The sequence below is a fragment of the Chanodichthys erythropterus genome, chromosome 8 (assembly GCF_024489055.1).
Source record: "Chanodichthys erythropterus isolate Z2021 chromosome 8, ASM2448905v1, whole genome shotgun sequence".
Classification (NCBI taxonomy): Eukaryota; Metazoa; Chordata; class Actinopteri; order Cypriniformes; family Xenocyprididae; genus Chanodichthys; species Chanodichthys erythropterus.
The window spans coordinates 3,586,506-3,609,198 of record NC_090228.1 but is presented as its reverse complement, the minus strand read 5'-3'; the positions used below and the strand labels follow the sequence as shown (position 1 = coordinate 3,609,198).

Genomic DNA, 22,693 nt, shown 5'->3' with positions numbered 1-22,693 from the left:
GTGTGTGTTCTTGCAGGAGAATTTCTATCAAAGTGCATTCAATATTAGACATAAAAGAGCATGATTTTTATATGTAAAAAATTCTATTTATATTTGGAACTCCAAAAGATTAGATTATCAGATTACACCTTTTGGAAACCGTGATATAAAATGGTGTATTTTTGGTCATACCGCCCAGAAAGCATCTGTTATGTAAACGTATGACAGAAGTTGCACGTTTGCTGCTGTGTAAGTTGCAGGGCTGTGATGTTATTACATAATAACGTGGTTACATCTCTCTCTCCGCTCCACTTTCATCCCAGCACGTGCAGGCAGCTGCGGACAAGCTGTTTTCGTCTGTTTCAAGTCTCCATATGTCCTGCAGGATTAGACCAAAAGCCTCAACATCTCGAGATGCTGTCGGAGGCGGTATCTTAGCAACGGTGGCACTGGAGACAATGAGTCGAGTGCTCCAAATATGGGCGTGAAGGAAATCCATTTATTCGACTGGCAAAGATTCAGAGATGACAGACACACGGGGCTCGGTGTGACAGCGGAGATCAACCCAACCGCATTTCTATGCCTCGTCTCTCGCCTCGCTATTAATAATTGAGTGAAGATTAACTTTCAGGTCTGAGCACATTCAACTCTGTGGTGCTCACTACAGCTCCAGCGCTCTTATTTCACACATTTATGTTGGCCTGATAAAGCAAACACACTGATTATACACAAACTGAGGTGTTTTTACACAATCACTAATCAAAGACCTTTAAGCTACTTCCAGCCTGTTCTGACTTAACACACTGTGTCTTAGTGATTTTGACCACCTAACAACACCCTAGCAACCATTCAGTTTTATCTTGACAGACTTTTTTCTTGGAACGGAAGTGGATCCAGCACTTACTGGACAGCATTAACTCTCAGCTCATTAGGATCTACAGCAGCATTGTGGGATTTGATCTTCTGATGGAACGCTCTAAATATCCTGCTGAAGACACGAGGAAGCATCCAAACCCAAAATAAATGTCTTTTTTAATAGGACAGAGAGATTTCTGTTTCATCTCTGTATCCATTACGGATTTCTCCTCTCTGAGACGGCAGATGAAGTGAACGTGATCAGTCCGAGCAGAGACTGTCACCTGCGTTCACTCTTTTTCACACATTCGGTAACACAGAAAACAGTGGCATCGTCCCTCAGTATTCAGGTCTAAATCAGGAATCACTTCACGCTCTTCAACAGTCCTTGTGTGAACAATACAGTCAGAATGAACAGCGATTCATCCTTTGTGTTCATTTATCAAAGGCCATTCGATGAGCAACACTCACAATTCTAACCCAGTAATTACTCTTATGGTTATGCATGAGAAATTACAAAAAATATCCTGTTAAACATAGTTTCACTCAAAATACATAATTACTGCATGTGTTAGTGGTGTTTGCCAAGTTCAGCATGTGAATTCACAAGGGTCATGACATCACCATGTGAACTCACCAGGGTTATGACATCACTATGAGGACTCACCAGTGTTATGACATCATTATATGAACTCACAAGGGTTATGACATCACCATGTGAACTCACCGAGTTTATGATGTCATTCTGTGATTTCTGACATCACCATGTGAAATCACCAAGGTTATGACATCACTATGTGAAATCTGACATCACAATGTGAACTCCCCATGGTTATGACATCACTATGTAAACTCAAGGTTATGACATAATTGTGAAATCTGACATTACTATGTGAACTCAACATGGCTATTACATCATTATGTGAAATCTATGACATCACTAGGATTTGCCACCTGATGTCACCTGTTGGAGTTTGGGTTCCTTGCCGCTGTCGCCTTTGGCTTGCTTAGTTGGGGACACTTGACGTTTGACTTGACATTTGATATTCAACAGTTTTCTTGACATTTATTCAACAGTGCTTTGATCTGCCTGCATTGACACTATTCTTGTAGTACCAGTTATCAATGTAAAGCTGCTTTGACACAATCTGCATTGTAAAAAGCGCTATATAAATAAAGGTGACTTGACTTGACTAGGATTCACTAGGAACTCACCATATTGACATCACTATGAGGACTCACCAGTGTTATGACATCATTATGTGAACAATATGACATCATTATGTGACCTCACCAAGGTTATGACATCATTATGTGAACAATATGACATCATTATGTGACCTCACCAAGGTTATGACATCATTATGTGACCTCACCAAGGTTATGACATCATTATGTGACCTCACCAAGGTTATGATATAATTCTGTGAACAATATGACATCATTATGTGAACAATATGACATCATTATGTGAACTCACCAAGGTTATGACATCATTATGTGAACAATATGACATCATTATGTGACCTCACCAAGGTTATGACATCATTATGTGAACAATATGACATCATTATGTGAACAATATGACATCATTATGTGAACTCACCAAGGTTATGACATCATTATGTGAACAATATGACATCATTATGTGAACAATATGACATCATTATGTGAACTCACCAAGGTTATGATATCATTATGAGAACAATATGACATCATTATGTGACCTCACCAAGGTTATGACATCATTATGTGACCTCACAAGAGTTATGACATGAGCATGTGAACTCACCAATGTTATGACATCATTATGTGAACAATATGACATCATTGTGTGAACTCACCAAGGTTATGATATCATTTTGTGAACAATATGACATCATTATATGACCTCACAAGAGTTATGACATCACCATGTGAACTCACCAAGGTTATATAATTCTGTGAACAATATGACATCACTATGTGAACTCACCATGGTTATGACATCATTATGTGAACAATATGACATCATTATGTGACCTCACCATGGTTATGACATCATTATGTGAACAATATGACATCATTATGTGAACTCACCATGGTTATGACATCATTATGTGAACAATATGACATCATTATGTGACCTCACCATGGTTATGACATCATTATGTGAACAATATGACATCACTATGTGAACTCACCATGGTTATGACATCATTATGTGAACAATATGACATCATTATGTGACCTCACCATGGTTATGACATCATTATGTGAACAATATGACATCACTATGTGAACTCACCATGGTTATGACATCATTATGTGAACAATATGACATCATTATGTGACCTCACCATGGTTATGACATCATTATGTGAACAATATGACATCATTATGTGACCTCACCATGGTTATGACATCATTATGTGAACAATATGACATCATTATGTGAACTCACCAAGGTTATGACATCATTATGTGAACTCACCATGGTTATGACATCATTATGTGAACTCAACAAGGTTATGACATCATTCTGTGAACAATTTCACATCATTATGTGAACTCACCATGGTTATGATATCATTCTGTAAACTCTGACATCACTATGTGAACTCAACAAGGTTATGACATCATTATGTGAGCAATATGACATCATTATGTGAACTCACCAAGGTTATGACATCATTATGTGAACTCACCTTGGTTATGATATCATTCTGTGAACTCTGACATCACTATGTGAACTCAACAAGGTTATGACATCATTATGTGAACAATATGACATCATTATGTGAACTCACCATGGTTATGATATCATTATGTGAACTCACCTTGGTTATGATATCATTCTGTGAACTCTGACATCACTATGTGAACTCACCATGGTTATGACATCATTATGTGAACAATATGACATCATTATGTGACCTCACCATGGTTATGACATCATTATGTGAACAATATGACATCATTATGTGAACTCACCATGGTTATGACATCATTATGTGAACAATATGACATCATTATGTGACCTCACCATGGTTATGACATCATTATGTGAACAATATGACATCACTATGTGAACTCACCATGGTTATGACATCATTATGTGAACAATATGACATCATTATGTGACCTCACCATGGTTATGACATCATTATGTGAACAATATGACATCACTATGTGAACTCACCATGGTTATGACATCATTATGTGAACAATATGACATCATTATGTGACCTCACCATGGTTATGACATCATTATGTGAACAATATGACATCATTATGTGACCTCACCATGGTTATGACATCATTATGTGAACAATATGAAATCATTATGTGAACTCACCAAAGTTATGACATCATTATGTGAACTCACCATGGTTATGACATCATTATGTGAACTCAACAAGGTTATGACATCATTCTGTGAACAATTTCACATCATTATGTGAACTCACCATGGTTATGATATCATTCTGTAAACTCTGACATCACTATGTGAACTCAACAAGGTTATGACATCATTATGTGAGCAATATGACATCATTATGTGAACTCACCAAGGTTATGACATCATTATGTGAACTCACCTTGGTTATGATATCATTCTGTGAACTCTGACATCACTATGTGAACTCAACAAGGTTATGACATCATTATGTGAACAATATGACATCATTATGTGAACTCACCATGGTTATGATATCATTATGTGAACTCACCTTGGTTATGATATCATTCTGTGAACTCTGACATCACTATGTGAACTCACCATGGTTATGACATCATTATGTGAACAATATGACATCATTATGTGACCTCACCATGGTTATGACATCATTATGTGAACAATATGACATCATTATGTGAACTCACCATGGTTATGACATCATTATGTGAACAATATGACATCATTATGTGACCTCACCATGGTTATGACATCATTATGTGAACAATATGACATCATTATGTGAACTCACCAAGGTTATGACATCATTATGTGAACTCACCATGGTTATGACATCATTATGTGAACTCAACAAGGTTATGACATCATTCTGTGAACAATTTCACATCATTATGTGAACTCACCATGGTTATGATATCATTCTGTAAACTCTGACATCACTATGTGAACTCAACAAGGTTATGACATCATTATGTGAGCAATATGACATCATTATGTGAACTCACCAAGGTTATGACATCATTATGTGAACTCACCTTGGTTATGATATCATTCTGTGAACTCTGACATCACTATGTGAACTCAACAAGGTTATGACATCATTATGTGAACAATATGACATCATTATGTGAACTCACCATGGTTATGATATCATTATGTGAACTCACCTTGGTTATGATATCATTCTGTGAACTCTGACATCACTATGTGAACTCACCATGGTTATGACATCATTATGTGAACAATATGACATCATTATGTGACCTCACCATGGTTATGACATCATTATGTGAACAATATGACATCATTATGTGAACTCACCATGGTTATGACATCATTATGTGAACAATATGACATCATTATGTGACCTCACCATGGTTATGACATCATTATGTGAACAATATGACATCACTATGTGAACTCACCATGGTTATGACATCATTATGTGAACAATATGACATCATTATGTGACCTCACCATGGTTATGACATCATTATGTGAACAATATGACATCACTATGTGAACTCACCATGGTTATGACATCATTATGTGAACAATATGACATCATTATGTGACCTCACCATGGTTATGACATCATTATGTGAACAATATGACATCATTATGTGACCTCACCATGGTTATGACATCATTATGTGAACAATATGACATCATTATGTGAACTCACCAAGGTTATGACATCATTATGTGAACTCACCATGGTTATGACATCATTATGTGAACTCAACAAGGTTATGACATCATTCTGTGAACAATTTCACATCATTATGTGAACTCACCAAGGTTATGACATCATTATGTGAACTCTGACATCACTATGTGAACTCAACAAGGTTATGACATCGTTATGTGAGCAATATGACATCATTATGTGAACTCACCAAGGTTATGACATCATTATGTGAACTCACCTTGGTTATGATATCATTCTGTGAACTCTGACATCACTATGTGAACTCAACAAGGTTATGACATCATTATGTGAACAATATGACATCATTATGTGAACTCACCATGGTTATGATATCATTATGTGAACTCACCTTGGTTATGATATCATTCTGTGAACTCTGACATCACTATGTGAACTCAACAAGGTTATGACATCATTATGTGAACAATATGACATCATTATGTGAACTCACCATGGTTATGATATCATTATGTGAACTCACCTTGGTTATGATATCATTCTGTGAACTCTGACATCACTATGTGAACTCAAGAAGGTTATGACATCATTATGTGACCTCACCATGGTTATGACATCATTATGTGAACAATATGACATCACTATGTGAACTCACCATGGTTATGACATCATTATGTGAACAATATGACATCATTATGTGACCTCACCATGGTTATGACATCATTATGTGAACAATATGACATCACTATGTGAACTCACCATGGTTATGACATCATTATGTGAACAATATGACATCATTATGTGACCTCACCATGGTTATGACATCATTATGTGAACAATATGACATCATTATGTGACCTCACCATGGTTATGACATCATTATGTGAGCAATATGACATCATTATGTGAACTCACCAAGGTTATGACATCATTATGTGAACTCACCATGGTTATGACATCATTATGTGAACTCAACAAGGTTATGACATCATTCTGTGAACAATTTCACATCATTATGTGAACTCACCATGGTTATGATATCATTCTGTAAACTCTGACATCACTATGTGAACTCAACAAGGTTATGACATCATTCTGTGAACAATTTCACATCATTATGTGAACTCACCATGGTTATGATATCATTCTGTAAACTCTGACATCACTATGTGAACTCAACAAGGTTATGACATCATTATGTGAGCAATATGACATCATTATGTGAACTCACCAAGGTTATGACATCATTATGTGAACTCACCTTGGTTATGATATCATTCTGTGAACTCTGACATCACTATGTGAATTCAACAAGGTTATGACATCATTATGTGAACAATATGACATCATTATGTGAACTCACCATGGTTATGATATCATTATGTGAACTCACCTTGGTTATGATATCATTCTGTGAACTCTGACATCACTATGTGAACTCAAGAAGGTTATGACATCATTATGTGAAATCTATGACATCACTAGGATTCATAGGAACTCACCAGTGTTATGACACCACCATGTTAACTCACGAAGGTTATGACATCACTATGTGAACTCACCAGGGTTGACATCATCTCTGTGACATGTGGGAAGACGGCCCGTCGCTCCGGAAGCTGCTGTCCCAGCATGCATCAGCACACATGCGGATTAAGTGACAGCTCCAGCTGTTCGGCTTCAACACCAGTGTCAATAAACCAGACTAATACATCAGGCTCAATTCATTCAATCCACTAACCCCCAAAACAACTAAATCTGACTCAACCAAAATGCCTTAAATAGAGAAAATAATGTTTTTTTCTTTCATTAGTGCATGATAAAAATATTTTCATTTAATAGGCATACTAATCTACCATTATTACAAATTAAACCCTGACAGATTGAACAACTACATTGTCTGGCTGTAGATTATCCCACTTATTACACAGCTTACTAAATACATAAATACACATGCTATATTGTTTTTAGATTAAATTATTTTGTATAGGACTGGAATTTACTGTTGTGTAAATTATATATTCTACTTTACAATGTTGTTTTATATGATTCGTTAATACTACTCATTTACTCCACTATTATTTGACTTTTTGCCATGCTAATGAACTGAAGTCTTAAAGCGCCCTCTGCTGGCCATTAGAGTAAATGCATCTAAAATGACAGACAGCATTCCTGGAAAATCACAGATACAGTAAACACATCTGTCATTCACAGATATAGCTAATATATCATTAACACAAAACAGTATAATTAATGAAAGTGTTTTAGTTAAATGAAGTATGAACAAAAGTGTTTTTATGACTAAAACGAACTACAATAAAGCAATTACACTAGACTGCAGAGATATTTAACACGGTTAAAATGTTTAAATTATACCAGTTAGCACATTAACTGTGGAAGCGTTCAAATAAAATAAAAAGAAATACACTGAAATTTAAATAAACTAAATGAAAATTAAATAAATCAAATCTAAATAAAATAAAATTAATAATTCATAACTATAATAACCTTTACACAAAGGCAATTTAATAACATAAATCAATACTGACATGTACAAAGAAAGGAGAAGCAACAGTACAGTCTTTTTCATTTATTTGGTGATATGTCACAGGTGACAAATTTACAGGAAGTTATTTTTGTAATACAAATAAGCATGTTCTGTACATAGAGACATCTGCAGGAAATCATCAAGAACAAAAAACCCAACATGGATCAGCAGGAGTAAAAACCTTTAAAAAGAGCCTGGGGCAAAAAAAAAAAAAAAAAAAACTGAACAAAACGACGAACAATGAGCTCAACTAGAAGCATAAAGTGTGCAACGTGGAGACGAACACTGAACAGAATGCATGTGACATACAGCTTGATCCCTGGTTTGGTGGCAGACGATGGCAGATCTATGGCAGCTTTTGAGCTCCGGGACGAAATCTAAAACTCACAGTGAGACGCCGAGCCGGAAACGTCTCCGAGATCGAGTATGGCACATTCACTCGAAGTGAGAAATAAAGACAAACGATGGTGGGAATTAAACAGTCGGGCTCAATCCCTCAGACTCCGGCTGCAGGACCCGCTCGTAAAGGCACGTGGTTTTTTTTTAGTAGTTGTTGTTGACATGAGCACATTCAAACATCTGATTGGACGCGGTGCAAGTGATCAGGTGACCGAACGAACGCCCGCAGAACAAAGACACGTGACGGGGCTATGGGCGACGGCGTCTGGCTAGCACACGTTTCTCTAGAAGTACAAAAGGAAATGGGTTTTCTACTATGTACAGATGAGACGTTAACACTCTAATCTACTCTCAGACTATTTGGCATGATAATCGTACATCTAGTCTGATGTAACAGTGGCAGACGAGAGTCAAGCAACTACAAAAGTACGCAACAGTATTTCCTGCTACAGGTTTACTACGCCTAGATCTACTGTTTCCTCGGAGTAATATTAAATGTGACGCTCGGGATACTGTACACGCTCCAGTATCGTTCAAATAAATTAAACATTATTATTACCTTCAAACACGACTCACGAACGTATGAAATGCAGGATCCACATACTGTGCTGTTAAAATTAAGATTTATAATGAAATTGTTCCCAGAACAGCTTTAAATAATACAAAATTTGACCTCGACTCACAACATCCTTCATTCATTTAATAAAATGTTCATAAAATACCAGTAACATCAGCAATATTGAACCTTAAAGTTTCATACTGGGGTGTCCAGGTCACATTTCAATCCCTCAAAAACCAAAAGAAATGTGGATTTTAGGACTAAAACGCATTAAGACATATTCACTTTCATAACATTTCCAAATTCTCATTGCTATAATGCATCCATTCGCATTTAAATCAGTACAAATTAAAGGCAGTACAATAAATACCATCACGTACAAATACTTATTTCATTTTTTGGGATTATAGTAAGGAAAATTAGTTGTTTTTTTTGCACTTCAGTCATGACATTTTTGGGTGAAATGTGCTTATTTGTCATGAAAATATCATAATGCAAAATGCTTTCCATTGCGTTTTTCAATTTAAGGGCAAAATATGACCCAGATTTAATGATCATTCACCCATTTCATTTCTATATTGACTGACGTCCTCCACTACAGCAGGAGGCGCTCATGAACGGTAAAAAAAAACATTGTTAAAATAAATTAAAACAATTAGAAGCTGATGAGAATTTCCTCTTTTTGAAGAATAAAAGTAAACAGTCATTTCTATGCACTTCAACCGCGGCTGATATTAGCCGTCCTTTTGCGCGACGCAAAAAAACGAAATAACCGAATGTGTCGTGAGATGATAGGGTCGCCCGTTTGAGGCGCTGTGTCGTTACTTGAAGATGAAGTTGAGAAGGACCTGGACGAAGATGAGGAAGAGGATGATGGCGAAATCTCTGTGAGTGAGGAACCAACTTTCCGTCGTCGATTGACTCGCCACTCGACTCCTCAGGGCGTTGACGCTCCTGGATGCAATATTAACAAAAGTTAATATTCTTGTTTTTCATTCTGAAGTATTTATTCATTTATTTGAGACGCAGTTTCACCTGTTAATGTCTTCCTGTGTTTGTCGGATCGACTCAATGGCACTTTGGATTTCACTCAGATCTGTTCCCTTCTTCCTGAGGCGGCTGTTGTGTTTGCTTTTGTGCCCTGAGGAAAAGATCATGATCAGGTTTTTGGCACGTGGGATGTTTGAGCGTGTGTGTGTGTGTGTGTGTGTGTGACGTACTCTCGCTGCCTGACGAGTCCTGTCGGTCCGGCTCCGGAGACGAGCAGCCACTTTCTGGACTTTTAGGTTTGTCGCTCTTATGTTTCCGTTTTGGTCCCGTCACCTAAAGAAACACACGCAGACAAGAGACGAACATTCACATCACGTCTTTATATTATGGTTATGACAGGTTATATTACAACTATATATGCAATTCTCAGATATTCCTGAAAGGTTGCAAACAGGGTCCAAAATGAACGTTTTTTCTTTCTTTCTTTTTTTTTACCAGCCATAAATATTTAATACTGGCCATGAAGCGGTGTTTTGCATTAAAAAATGCACTTCTGTTCCTACAACAGTGGGATTTTTGAGCAGATTTTACTTATGCATATTGGTGCTTTTAGCTATGTTTTCATAGTTTCCAAGTTGCAAATGTAATTTCTAATTTTTTTATTATTATATTTATTACTTTCTAATTACTTTTTACTTATTATTACTTTTTTTTTTTTTTTACTATTATTTATTTAAATGCAAATTTAATTTCTAATTATTTTGTATTCATTATTACATGTACTATTTGTTTAACCCAAAATTTCTAATTTCTAATTTTATTTATTTGAAAGCACATTTAATTTATGATCATTTTTATTACATTTTTCATTATTTTTTAAATTTTAAATTATTCATTTATTGTATTTTTCATTTTTACTTATTATTTAATCTATTAAAACATGTAAAAAGCACATTTATGACCATTTTTATTATTACATTTACCATTTCATTTTAGTTATTAATTTTTTAAATGTATATTTCATTTCTTATTTTTTATTTATTACAAAGTGTATTATTTAAACAAATTTAATAACTATTTATTATTACATTTATTATGTATTTAAATTACATTTATTATTATTTATTTAATTAATTAATATTTATTACATATTACTATTTATTTGAAAACAAATTTAATTTTAAATTTTTTTCACTTATTTTTTCAAATCTTACATTTATTATTTATTTAAACATGAATTTAATTTCTAACTATATATTCCTACGTTTATTATTTATTTAAAAATTCGAAGTATCACACAAAATATCATTTCCATCCAATGTGATTTTACACTGTACACTTATTCAAATCTTTTAAAATGTTTTTTTTTTGTACAATATCCCAAGACTCATAAAACAAGTGTTAATTTTGGACCCTAGTTTCAAAGATGCATTCCTGATGCAACCAAAAAAACAAACAGAAATCACACAGGCATGCATGCGAGTCAGTTGCAAATGCCAAAGAGCACAAAGAAAAAACAAAAGCTGAAAATGAAGCAGAGCGGTCATGTGATCAGGTCAGGCAGCAAATGATTGGTTGCATTGCAGAACGGTGATTGGTTGGTTGAAGAATGGAGAGAGCGCAGGCGACGGCAGGCGATGATGAGATGGAAGCAGAGAGGGGGATTGTGGGTAGAATGAGGGAAAGGTGGGGACAGAAGGACGTACCTGGCTCAGGTAATTGTCCCTCCGGGAGCCCTGCTGGGTACTGAGACTAACTACACTGGCTGAACGTACCATAGGCGTCCTGTGGCGCACTTTGGTCTGAATACAGCCGTCTTTCTCGAACTGAATCAGATCGTTGAGCGGATCCCACGGACGAGTGCTAGGACACAGAGACAAACACCATCCTCAAAGTAAATGGGACATGCTACAATGCACTTCCTGTCCAGGAGGGGGCAGCATGTGTTATAAAACGAAAAGTGAGTGCTGGCTGGACAGCTCTCAGATCTGTTTTAATGGTTCAATAAAATTTTAGCTATCAAAAAAAAAAAATCAAGTTATTACATACTTTTGGGTCCTATGAAATCAGTTTCATTTTTCCCAAATTCCATGTTTTCCATTTGATTTTTTCTGGAATCCAATCAGTTTTAAGGGTTTAGTCAAATAAATTAATACATAATTACGTAATTTAATAATCAAAAATCATGTCTAATCAATTGAATTCATCAAACTTTAACAATTTAATAATTTAATAAAATAATAATAATAATAATAATAATAGAATTTTTCTGGATTTATGATTTACTACAGATTTATCATCAAACACAGTAATAATCAAATGAAGGCATAAAACATCACTTGAATGAATCTTTTAAAACGTAATGAAATAAAATACTGTGCTTACTCGGCGTAGCGGTAATGCCACTCTCCGGTGGCGGGGTCTTGCTCGAACAGAGCGGGCGTCCACTCCTCACACTTTGCCTTGCGCTCGCGTGCCGCCTTCCTCTGAACCTCCTCCAGAATGAACTTCTCATTGGTCGCCTCCGTCTGGTCCTTGTTATTTATGGCCCGTGTCACATGCTGCCACAGCCTTAAGATGACAGAGAAACACTTCTGTCAATGTTAGTTTTCAAATTCGTGACACTATTTGAGAGCTTAGGGATATTTCTTGTGTCACTGAGCGTTAGCGATCACATAGTGCCCTATGAAATGTTTTATTTTTTTCCAAATTCCCTTTTTCAGTTCCATTTTAATGGTTAAATTACATTTTAATAATCATGTCTAGTTAATAGAATTTTTTTATACATTTTTTATTATTACATTTTTTTTTTAAATTTACATTTTTATTACATTTATTAATTAAAAGTGAATTTAATATCTAACTAATTATTACATTTATTATATAATTAAATCTTACATTTATCTATTTATTGATTTACTGCATATAACTATTTATTTGAAAGCACATTACATTTCTAATCATTTTTATTACATTTATTATTTTTTAGATTTATCTTTTTTTTTTTAATTATATTTATTTTCTAATTATTTTTTATTTACTACATTTATTATTTAAACTTGAATTTAATATATAACTATTTATTATTACATTTATGTATTATAAATCTTAAATTTATTTCAATGCAAATTTAATTTCTTATTTATAAGAATATTTTTTATTTATTAAGGTATTTAAAAAAAGCTGTGATACTCCTTAAAAAATTATGTTTTAATAATTTTATTATTATCATTATTATTAAAGGTAGTAATAAAAAATACATTCTACTGTCCAATAGTGATATCACAATTTCTTCAAGTTAAACCAAACTTTTATTTTGGCGGGTTGTAGTGAAGATCTTTGCATTTCTGTGCGTAACTGATCATGAAGTGACTCTCAGAGCTGCTCTACTTTTGATTTATTTATATATGATTTTTATATATATATATTTTTTAGTAATGAATCTGATCATGTGACCAGCAGCGTTACCTCTCGGACTCAAACTCGCCCTGTTCTTCAGGAGGAACAGTGCATCGGATCAGTCGGTCCTGCCTCAGTTCTGGCGTTGGGTTCCAAAACGTCTCCATCTCACCCGTCTTCTTATCGTTGATGAAGACTTCACTGTCCTGTAGAAAATACACAAAATGACTTCTGACTTCTTAATGAGTTCTAACAAGCCTTAGTTTCAGGTCAATTTCAAGTAGCTAAAATCATTAGTTGTGTGCTTAATGACATGCTTTAGACATATCAGACAGAGTCATAGCCAATCTTTTCACTACTCCAGCCAAGAACTGCCCGCTTTGGCATTAAAAATCGTCTAGACTATATTAGCACACACACTCACCCAGTGCCCCTCGAGTGTCGCCAGCACCTCCTTCCCAAGTTTGATCTTCCCGCTGATCTGATTGACACTATCACTGCTGCCAAGGAACGGCTGTGATGAAAAAAAATATCAGTCATGCGATTGAAACAAGTCATACAGAGCATCATTCATTTGTGGACGCAGTGCCGTTATCAGTGTGGCAATTGGTTTGATGTGTAACAGATGTGATGTCTGTGGCCTTTCTGTCTGCGTCCCACTGTTCTTCTAAATGTCACAAAAGCTTAAACAGTAAAACACACTGACATGAGCGCACACACACACACCTTGAGTTTGAACTCCAGCTGAGCGCTGTAGCCCGTCTTCTCACAGGTGATGGACACCTGTCCGCCCAGCTCCAGAGTCATAGTACCGTACAGGATCCCTGAGAGACACACAGACACAGAATGTGTGTTAATCTGCATGAATGAACTGTGTATCTGAGTGTTAGTGAATATACCTGAGTGTGTGTGTGTGTACACCGGCATTGAGATTTATTTTATTTGCACATGTTCTCTTAGAATTGTTTTTATATATATATATATAAAAAAAACAACGCACAAATCACGTTACTGGACAAACAGCCGTAAATACATGACGCTTGCTAAGCCAGACCTTAGTCTGCAGGAGATGGGTCTTTGGTAACACTTTATAATAACAATTCAACATTAACTTTTATACAAAGCTTAACCGATCAAATATGAATAAAGTATATTATTAAATGCATATATATATATATATAATTATTATGAATCATATTTATAAATATATATTAACAAAATTAAATATTTACATATCGCACATAATATATATGTATTTATATATATATATATATATATATATATATATATATATATATATATATATATATATATATATATATATATATATATATATATAAATATAATTAACACTTTAAATATATTTAAATTACAAATATAATTTAATAAGTAAACTATAAATATAAATCATAAAAACATATCAATATAATTATACATTAAGCATACATTTATATATATTTATATATTTATATTATACACACACACACACACACACACACATATATACACACAATTTGAATATATATTTATATTACAATTATGAATCGTATTTATAAAAACTATATTAAAACTATTTAAAATAAATATTTTTAAATATATATAATATAATCACATTACAAATTTATATATATATATATATATATATATATATATATATATATATATATATATATACACACACACACAATTATATATATATATATATATATATATATATATATATATATATATATATATATATATATATATATATATATATATATATATATTAACACTTTAAATATATTTAAATTACAAATAAAATTTAATAAGTAAACTATAAATATAAATCATAAAAACATATCAATATAATTATACATTAAGCATACATTTATATATTTATATTATATACACACACACACACATATATACACACAATTTGAATATATATTTATATTACAATTATGAATCATATTTATAAAAACTATATTAAAACTAATTAAAATAAATATTTATAAATATATGATATACATACAAATATATATATATATATACACACACACACACACACACACACACACACACACACACACACACATTTATGTTATCGATAATAAAATAAAATACAAACACACACTTAAGTAAATATATAATATATATATAAATAAATAAAACATATTTGAATATACATTAGCTAATGATCTGTTAAACGTTACATAATGAAATGATGTTTTTCTTGTTATCATTAAGAGGCATACTGTAGAAAGTGTGACCAAATCGTCATATTCTAACTAAATGCAAAATCTAGACTGGATACTGCACATGTATCTAAACCAGTCAAAACGAGTCACTACACATGTAAACATACCTAGATGTGTCCCTACAGAAGACAACGGGGATAGGGTTAGTCGTGCAGTATGACGGCTGTATTAGTACATGCAGAGTCAGGGGTGTTACTGTGCTGACGGGTGTTAGCGTATGTGCATGTGCGCAGACAGACCTTTGCAGTGAGCGTAGGGCATGTTCATCACATAGTCCTCCCCTCTGTTCAAAAACGACAGCCTGGCTTCACCGTCCAAGATGGCCGACAGAGAGTTTCCTGAGAAACACACCAACACAGTGAGATGTGTGTGTTATACAAAATCATGTGATTTAATAGAGTGTGTCTTCTGTCTCACCATAAAACTTGGACTTGGCCAGGATGCTGCCACTGAGACAAAAGCCATCCTTCCTGTTACTGACATAAAAGGCTGAAACTGGAGGATGATGGGATACCTGGAGGACAACAGATGCATTATCTGTGAGTGTAGTTCAATACTAACTGGAATCAAAATGGACGTCACTGCTTTACCTGTTCTGCGATGTAGAAGGTTTTGCTGTTCGTCCTGGTGTGGATCCATAAACAGCGAAATGTTTCTCCAATAATGGGGTTATATGGTTTCTTTAAACCCTGTCAATGACAAAAGTGGTGAAAATATTAAGTAAAATGGCAGATTTGTACGGATCCCCTAAAGGGACCTTTGCAAAAATAAAAAAAATGACAGTTTCGTGTGCTCAAGAGAAACTATGCTCAAATTATGCAGAAAATGCGAGTATGGATGTGCATAAATAATAACGATCTATTTGCTGAAATGTGGCTTTCGTAGGGCATGTGGCTTTCGTGTGGCTTAAGTCACGGCCTTATGTCTGCTTAAAGCATTCTCTGTGACGGCCGGGATATTGTTCTAGGTGCATTGTTCTTTTTGCCAAGTTAAAAAAACATAAATAAGGCTGATACAGTAAAAATTGCTCAAAATGTGGCTTTCGTTAGGGAAGTGCGTCATATTTCAAGAACTTTTGTCCATTTTAATGTATTTAACTCTGTGGCATCCAAGAATCGCGCTGGGAAATGGGCTCAGTGTGCATTGTCATAATGCCACGTTTAATGGTTCATGAAAAACATTGGTACAGTAAAAATGATGAAACTTTGTATAGGGCAGTAGGCCATATTTATATTTTCCCATGTAAAAATACTGGACCTGTAAAAAGTTAAATTTTATATTTCACAAGATCAAACGGCCCTTTATTAAACCACTTTGTCAGATTTAACGCATCCTTACAGGTGACAGAGAAATGCTTATTTTCTTCATTCAGTTCTAACAGCGCTTATTGCGAGCAGAGTCATTGACATAAAGGACACATGTTTTAATTAAAACGAATAATTAGCTGGATTCATCCTAGACGATCTGGTCTAAGAAAGCCAGATTTTGAGCAAATACTGTATTAGTTGTATTAGTTCATGTGCATCCACTCTCATTTTCTCTTTAATTTTCATGATCTTTATTAGTTCATGTGCATCCATACTCTGGCTTTCTTCATAGGCAGTGACGCACAAATGAAATAGGTTGTAGTATACACAAACTGGAAATTTGAATGCAATACACTGCAAAAAATGCTGTTCTTAGAGTTTTTGTCATGTTTCTAGTCAAAATATCTTAAAGTTCTTAAATCAAGTAGCATTTTCTTGACAAGTAAAAATTATTTTCTTGTTTTCAGGAAAAATAAGTCAAAATTGAGTTTTTGCTTACCCCATTGGCAGATTATTTTGCTTGTTTTAAGGAAAAACTCACTTAATTTTGACTTATTTTTTCCTGAAAACAAGAAAATAATTTTTACTTGTCAAGAAAATGCTACTTGATTTAAGAACTTTAAGATATTTTGACTAGAAACAAGACAAAAACTCTAAGTAAGAACAGCATTTTTTGCAGTGTAAATTGTTTCATGCGCACGCAAAAGTATCTTGTGAGCATGCAAAACTCTGTCATTTTTTTATTTTTGAAAAGGTCCCTTTAGGGGCTCTGTAGATTTGAGACACCTGATGGCTGTTAGTGAATCTGTCTTCACCTTTGGCTTCTTGTAGAATCCAGAAATGTACCATTTGACCACCTTCTTCATTCGGTTATAAGCGTTTTCCTCCACCGCCGCTCTGATGACGTAAACAACAGACAATTACTTTAAGAAAACAAACTAAAATCTGATTTGATGGCCTTGTGTATTTTTCCATTTTATTTGCTAGTACTTCAACTTAAATGTATTTATTTCTAATTTTCATTTTAGTTTTTCAACAAACATTTATAGATTTTCATTCAGCTTTATTTAAATTCTTTTTATTAGGTTTTCGTTTTATTTGTGAATATATTCTGAATACTCTGAACGTCACTGTGTCTGTGTGTAATCTTACTCCGACAGGAAGTCAGCGTGGTAGTAGTAATCGGACAGTTTGTCCAGGAAGGATCGTGGCTCCAGGATGAAGGTGGGAAGCACGACTTTGGACAGGTCCATGCCGGGCCGGACCTGCTTCAGCAGAGTCCAGATCAGAGATTTATTCTCCTCTGATACCGTCTCTGTCTGAGACTCTTCGCCAGCCTGATAAACACACACACACACACAGACTGAATGAACAGATTGTGTCATTTCCACCACAGACTTACTGCTCATCTCCCCAGCTGTCTGCTGTAAAAGAGACGTCTGTATATTGTGTTAGCATCTGTGCATCAATAACACTCCACTTGAGCCAAACGACTTTAATAATTCATTATGATAATGTCATCATTTACATGCATAAATGAGGCATTGATTTAACCGGACTTCAATCGCACACGCACCTCTCCGAGCTCTTCGTGGCTCTGCTCAATGTACGGCGTTTCCCGCAGCGTCTCGTTGGGATCCAGGTCGACGTACGAGTCTTCCTGTCGCTCTGACGTGTCGCTGTCGCTCTCTTCACTTTTCTCCATCACCTCATTTTCCCACTCCTCCTGCTCCTGCTCATTCTCACGGTCCGACTTATCCGAGTACAGGTCCGGATCCTTAAACTGGTCACTGTCGTTAAACCTGACGGATCACGCAAACTTTCAGTTAGTACACAAATGCGCTGACTACATCCGTTTTAGTCAGTGTAAGTGTATAGAGTACAACAGCTCTGTTCTGGAAGTGAAAACTCATTCATTTTCTCCATAGTGAAAATTAGTTTGGACGATAAGTTATAAACCTTTAAAAACAGACCTACAGTTAGCTAAGGAGCTGTTAATCGATTGTATATGCTTTTGTTAAAGCTGTCAGACTGCATTACCTCAACTTATTTTTAATTTAACAGCTGAATTTGTGGTGAAAAACTACATTACCCATGATGCTGTACAGAAAATGCCACCAATCAGAGGGTAGTGATTAGGAAAATGCAACAAAAGTGTTCTTTAGCCCCGCCTACTCCCACAAAAAACTGTGAATGATGTAATCGTGGGAGTAGGCGGAGCTAAAGAGCTCTTTTGGAACACTATACACTACCGTTCAAAAGTTTGGGGTCAGTCATTTTTAAAAGAAATTATTACTTTTATTCAGCAAGGATGTGTTAAATTGATAAAAAGTGATAGTAAAGACTAATATATTGCTAGAAAAGATTTCTATTTTGAATAAATGCTGTTCTTTTTTACTTTTTATTCATCAATGAATCCTGAAAAAAGTATCACGGGTTATAAAAAATATCAAGCAGCACAACTGTTTATAACACTGATAATAAATCAGCATAGTAGAATGATTTCTGAAGGATCATGTGACACTGAAGACTGGAGTAATGCTGAAAATTTTGCTTTGCATCACAGAAATAAATTGTATTTTAAAGTATATTAAAATAGAAATGTCACGGCACTCTGCCGCTAAACATCCGACATTAAAAATGAATATGCAAGTCCATGAAGTGTCAGTTTTTAATCAATGCTGATTAAAATATTAATCTAAAGAGCCTGTCACATGACAGCTCAGTATGTTAATGTGTTCTTACTGAAAGCCCTGCATGTTGTGCGCCCGCAGCAGACTGTAGAAGTTAATGTGCGACTGCTCTGCGGTCTGCGGCGTCTCCTCTTTGCCTTCTCTGATCATCGTTCTCTTCAGTAAACTCGAGCATTTCAGAGCCAGTTCAAGAGCGTCCATCCAACATCGGCCTGCACAAATCAAATAAAGTTTTATGAAGATTGATTCCGCAGTAAAATACATTACTCTATTGTAGTCTGGTGTGCGTGTGTGTCTCACCGTCAGATTCTGAAGCCGCTCTGAAGATCAGGTGGCTGCTGGGTAACGGCTGCGTGATGGACCCCACGGCTTCTCCTTTGGGACCCTGAGACAAATGTAAACACAATAAACACTTCATCCAACTATCCAAATGAAACTTTTTATGCTAATGAAAGAATATATGTAATACCATGATTATTAAAAAGCCCTTTTTCATAGAATTTTCTTTTATATTTATACTTTAAAATATTTAATATACTACCCTTCAGTAAAGCCTGTAACCATCTCAATCATATACATATAATCATTTACAGCCAATACAGGAAATGTACCATAGGAAATATGTAAAGCTTTTTAACATTTATCAAGGTTGAGCAAAAAACCTAGGACGTGTTCACCAAAGTTGGTTTTCGAAATAATCTCCAATATTTAACGAACGATTCGATGGACGGCGGCGGTCCTAGAGGCAAAGTTGCTCAGAATGAGGAGTTCTACCAGTACGACTGTCGTGGGCGTGCGTGAAAAATTGCACGATACACAATCCTTTATGCACGTGAAAAACGCAAAGGTGCCCGATTTCTTTCGAATTACTCACAGGCCGTGACTCAAACAGGCCCAGCGAGTTTCGTTTCGAACAGCCTCGTCTGATAGCTGCTCAAAATTCACTGGCCAATGTCGGATATGTTTTTCGAGATACGTCAACATCCTCATGGATGATTATGGAACCTTGGACAAAGACATTGCATGCCAATTTTCAAGTCAATCAGACTAATGGTGAAGTAGGTATAGCCATTTTCATGTGCGTTTCCTGTTATAGCGCCACCAAGTGGCCAGTCTCTGCGTCCTGTGTCATGTGACCACAGAATGAGCTCTTACATAGGTGTGCTGAGTTTGGTGAAAATATCTCATTCCATTCACAAGTTACAGCCATTTTAGCAAAAGTGGCTCAACCCACTTTGAACGTTTTGGCGCCCCCTCAGGACCGTGAACCAAAATTTAATTTTTTTTTTTATAATAATTGCCAAATAGACTCCAGAGAATCTCGTTGCACCGGTTTCATTCCAAACGGGCCAAAATTTTTTGCCAGAACGACTGTTTTGCTGTGTGTTTTTAAATATTTTAATATACGTTTTATATATTATTATTTTAATATTAAGATCATTATATATTTTTTCTTTTATTACGCCTTTAAGACTTCTTTTGGCACTTCAAAGATTAGAGGTATGTCTACCTCTGACATTCAAATGATAATGCAAAACAATGCAAATCCAAAAAGGTTCAGGTTAATGCGAGTTTCTCAAGTACCTTGACGGCCCAGATGGACTGTTCGAGTGGGTGGAAGAGCTTGAAGCAGAAGCCATCCTTCTTCGAGGGTCTCTCGATGAGCTCACAGGCGTTGAGCAGCACGGTACCGACCCACTGGCCGTTCTTATTGGTCTTATAGATCAGCAGGACACCTGGCTTCAGCACACACCACAGCTTGGTCCAGCTCTTCAACGTGCCACGGATCTGAGAGAGATAAAACGGGATCGTATGAGACTGGAGGTCATTCTAAGGATGTTTTCTCATGTGGTTTGATTACTTGATCCAAATCTAAGATCAATTTAACTTCCCTTTCTCCCTACCCTGAAGGTCTTTTTCGGCATACTCACACATTGGTTTTATCAATGTATGTGTCACTGTGATTATTAAAATCAGCTGTTTACCCCTGCAGCGACGTAAAGACTCAGGAGATGTCAATATGAAAAGTGCTGCTCACTTTTTAATCATGTTTTTGTCCTGTTGGGTTTTTGCTACCAAAACTTAACAGTACAGTACTTGCATCTGTCTGCTGTGGACGAATTACACGAGATTCAATGAAGAACAAGACAATTTTGAGATCATTTATGTACAATTGGACATTAAAACAAGACTATTGCTTTTATACTGTTTGTGACTCATCCGGATAAATTGAAAAATCACAATTTTTTTGTTTAAAATAGAGATCACGATTCTGAGTAGAAAACTAAAAAAAATAACATGTATTTTATAGAGGTTCTGAAATAAGTTCATTGTTGCAGTCTATTTAAACAGTATTTAATTAATTTGAATAAAAAAATTGGTTTGAATGAATGATTCAATGAACTCGTAAAGACTTGTTAGATTAATCATTGTTTTTGAACAAATCAGTTGAATGAATGATTCAGTGACTCACTGAAAGACTTCACTTGTTTCACTACTGGATAAATCAGCATTTTTGAATGAATCTCTTGTAAGGATGATTCAGTGACTTACTGAAAGACTTCACTTGTTTCACTACTGGATAAATCAGCATTTTTGAATGAATCTCTTGTAAGGATGATTCAGTGACTCACTCAAAGACTTCACTTGTTTCATTACTGGAGGAATCAGCATTTTTGAATGAATCTCTTGTAAGGATGATTTAGTGAATCACTCAAAGACTTCACTTGTTTCATTACTGGATGTATCAGCTTTTTCAAATGAATCTCTTGAATGAATGATTCAATGACTCACTCAAAGACTTCACTCGTTTCATTAGGCTTGTTTGAGATGCATCGGCGCTGCGCAGACTGATCGGCGAATGACATCAAAGTACCG

The 22,693-nt window shown here is 35.2% G+C and overlaps 1 protein-coding gene across 8 annotated transcripts in view; it reads right to left on the bottom strand.

Moving 5' to 3' along the window:
- Nucleotides 1-8,255: 8,255 nt before the first annotated feature.
- Nucleotides 8,256-22,693, bottom strand: part of osbpl8 (oxysterol binding protein-like 8) — a 78,235-nt gene continuing 63,797 nt past the window's right edge. For 6 of the 8 annotated variants that reach the window (XM_067391462.1, XM_067391467.1, XM_067391469.1 and 3 more), the window contains 17 exons: nt 21,401-21,604; nt 20,117-20,201; nt 19,869-20,028; nt 18,700-18,925; nt 18,276-18,460; nt 17,939-18,020; nt 16,407-16,505; nt 16,234-16,330; nt 16,056-16,154; nt 14,303-14,400; nt 14,001-14,090; nt 13,646-13,782; nt 12,563-12,748; nt 11,884-12,040; nt 10,408-10,510; nt 10,223-10,328; nt 8,256-10,141 (listed from right to left, as the gene is read on the bottom strand). In XM_067391462.1, the coding sequence (XP_067247563.1) occupies nt 10,009-10,141; nt 10,223-10,328; nt 10,408-10,510; nt 11,884-12,040; nt 12,563-12,748; nt 13,646-13,782; nt 14,001-14,090; nt 14,303-14,400; nt 16,056-16,154; nt 16,234-16,330; nt 16,407-16,505; nt 17,939-18,020; nt 18,276-18,460; nt 18,700-18,925; nt 19,869-20,028; nt 20,117-20,201; nt 21,401-21,604 (2,247 nt within the window). In that variant the 3' untranslated portion in view covers nt 8,256-10,008. The remainder of the gene's footprint in view (nt 10,142-10,222; nt 10,329-10,407; nt 10,511-11,883; nt 12,041-12,562; nt 12,749-13,645; nt 13,783-14,000; nt 14,091-14,302; nt 14,401-16,055; nt 16,155-16,233; nt 16,331-16,406; nt 16,506-17,938; nt 18,021-18,275; nt 18,461-18,699; nt 18,926-19,868; nt 20,029-20,116; nt 20,202-21,400; nt 21,605-22,693) is intronic. The other 2 variants (XM_067391464.1, XM_067391470.1) reach the window with 1 other exon arrangement.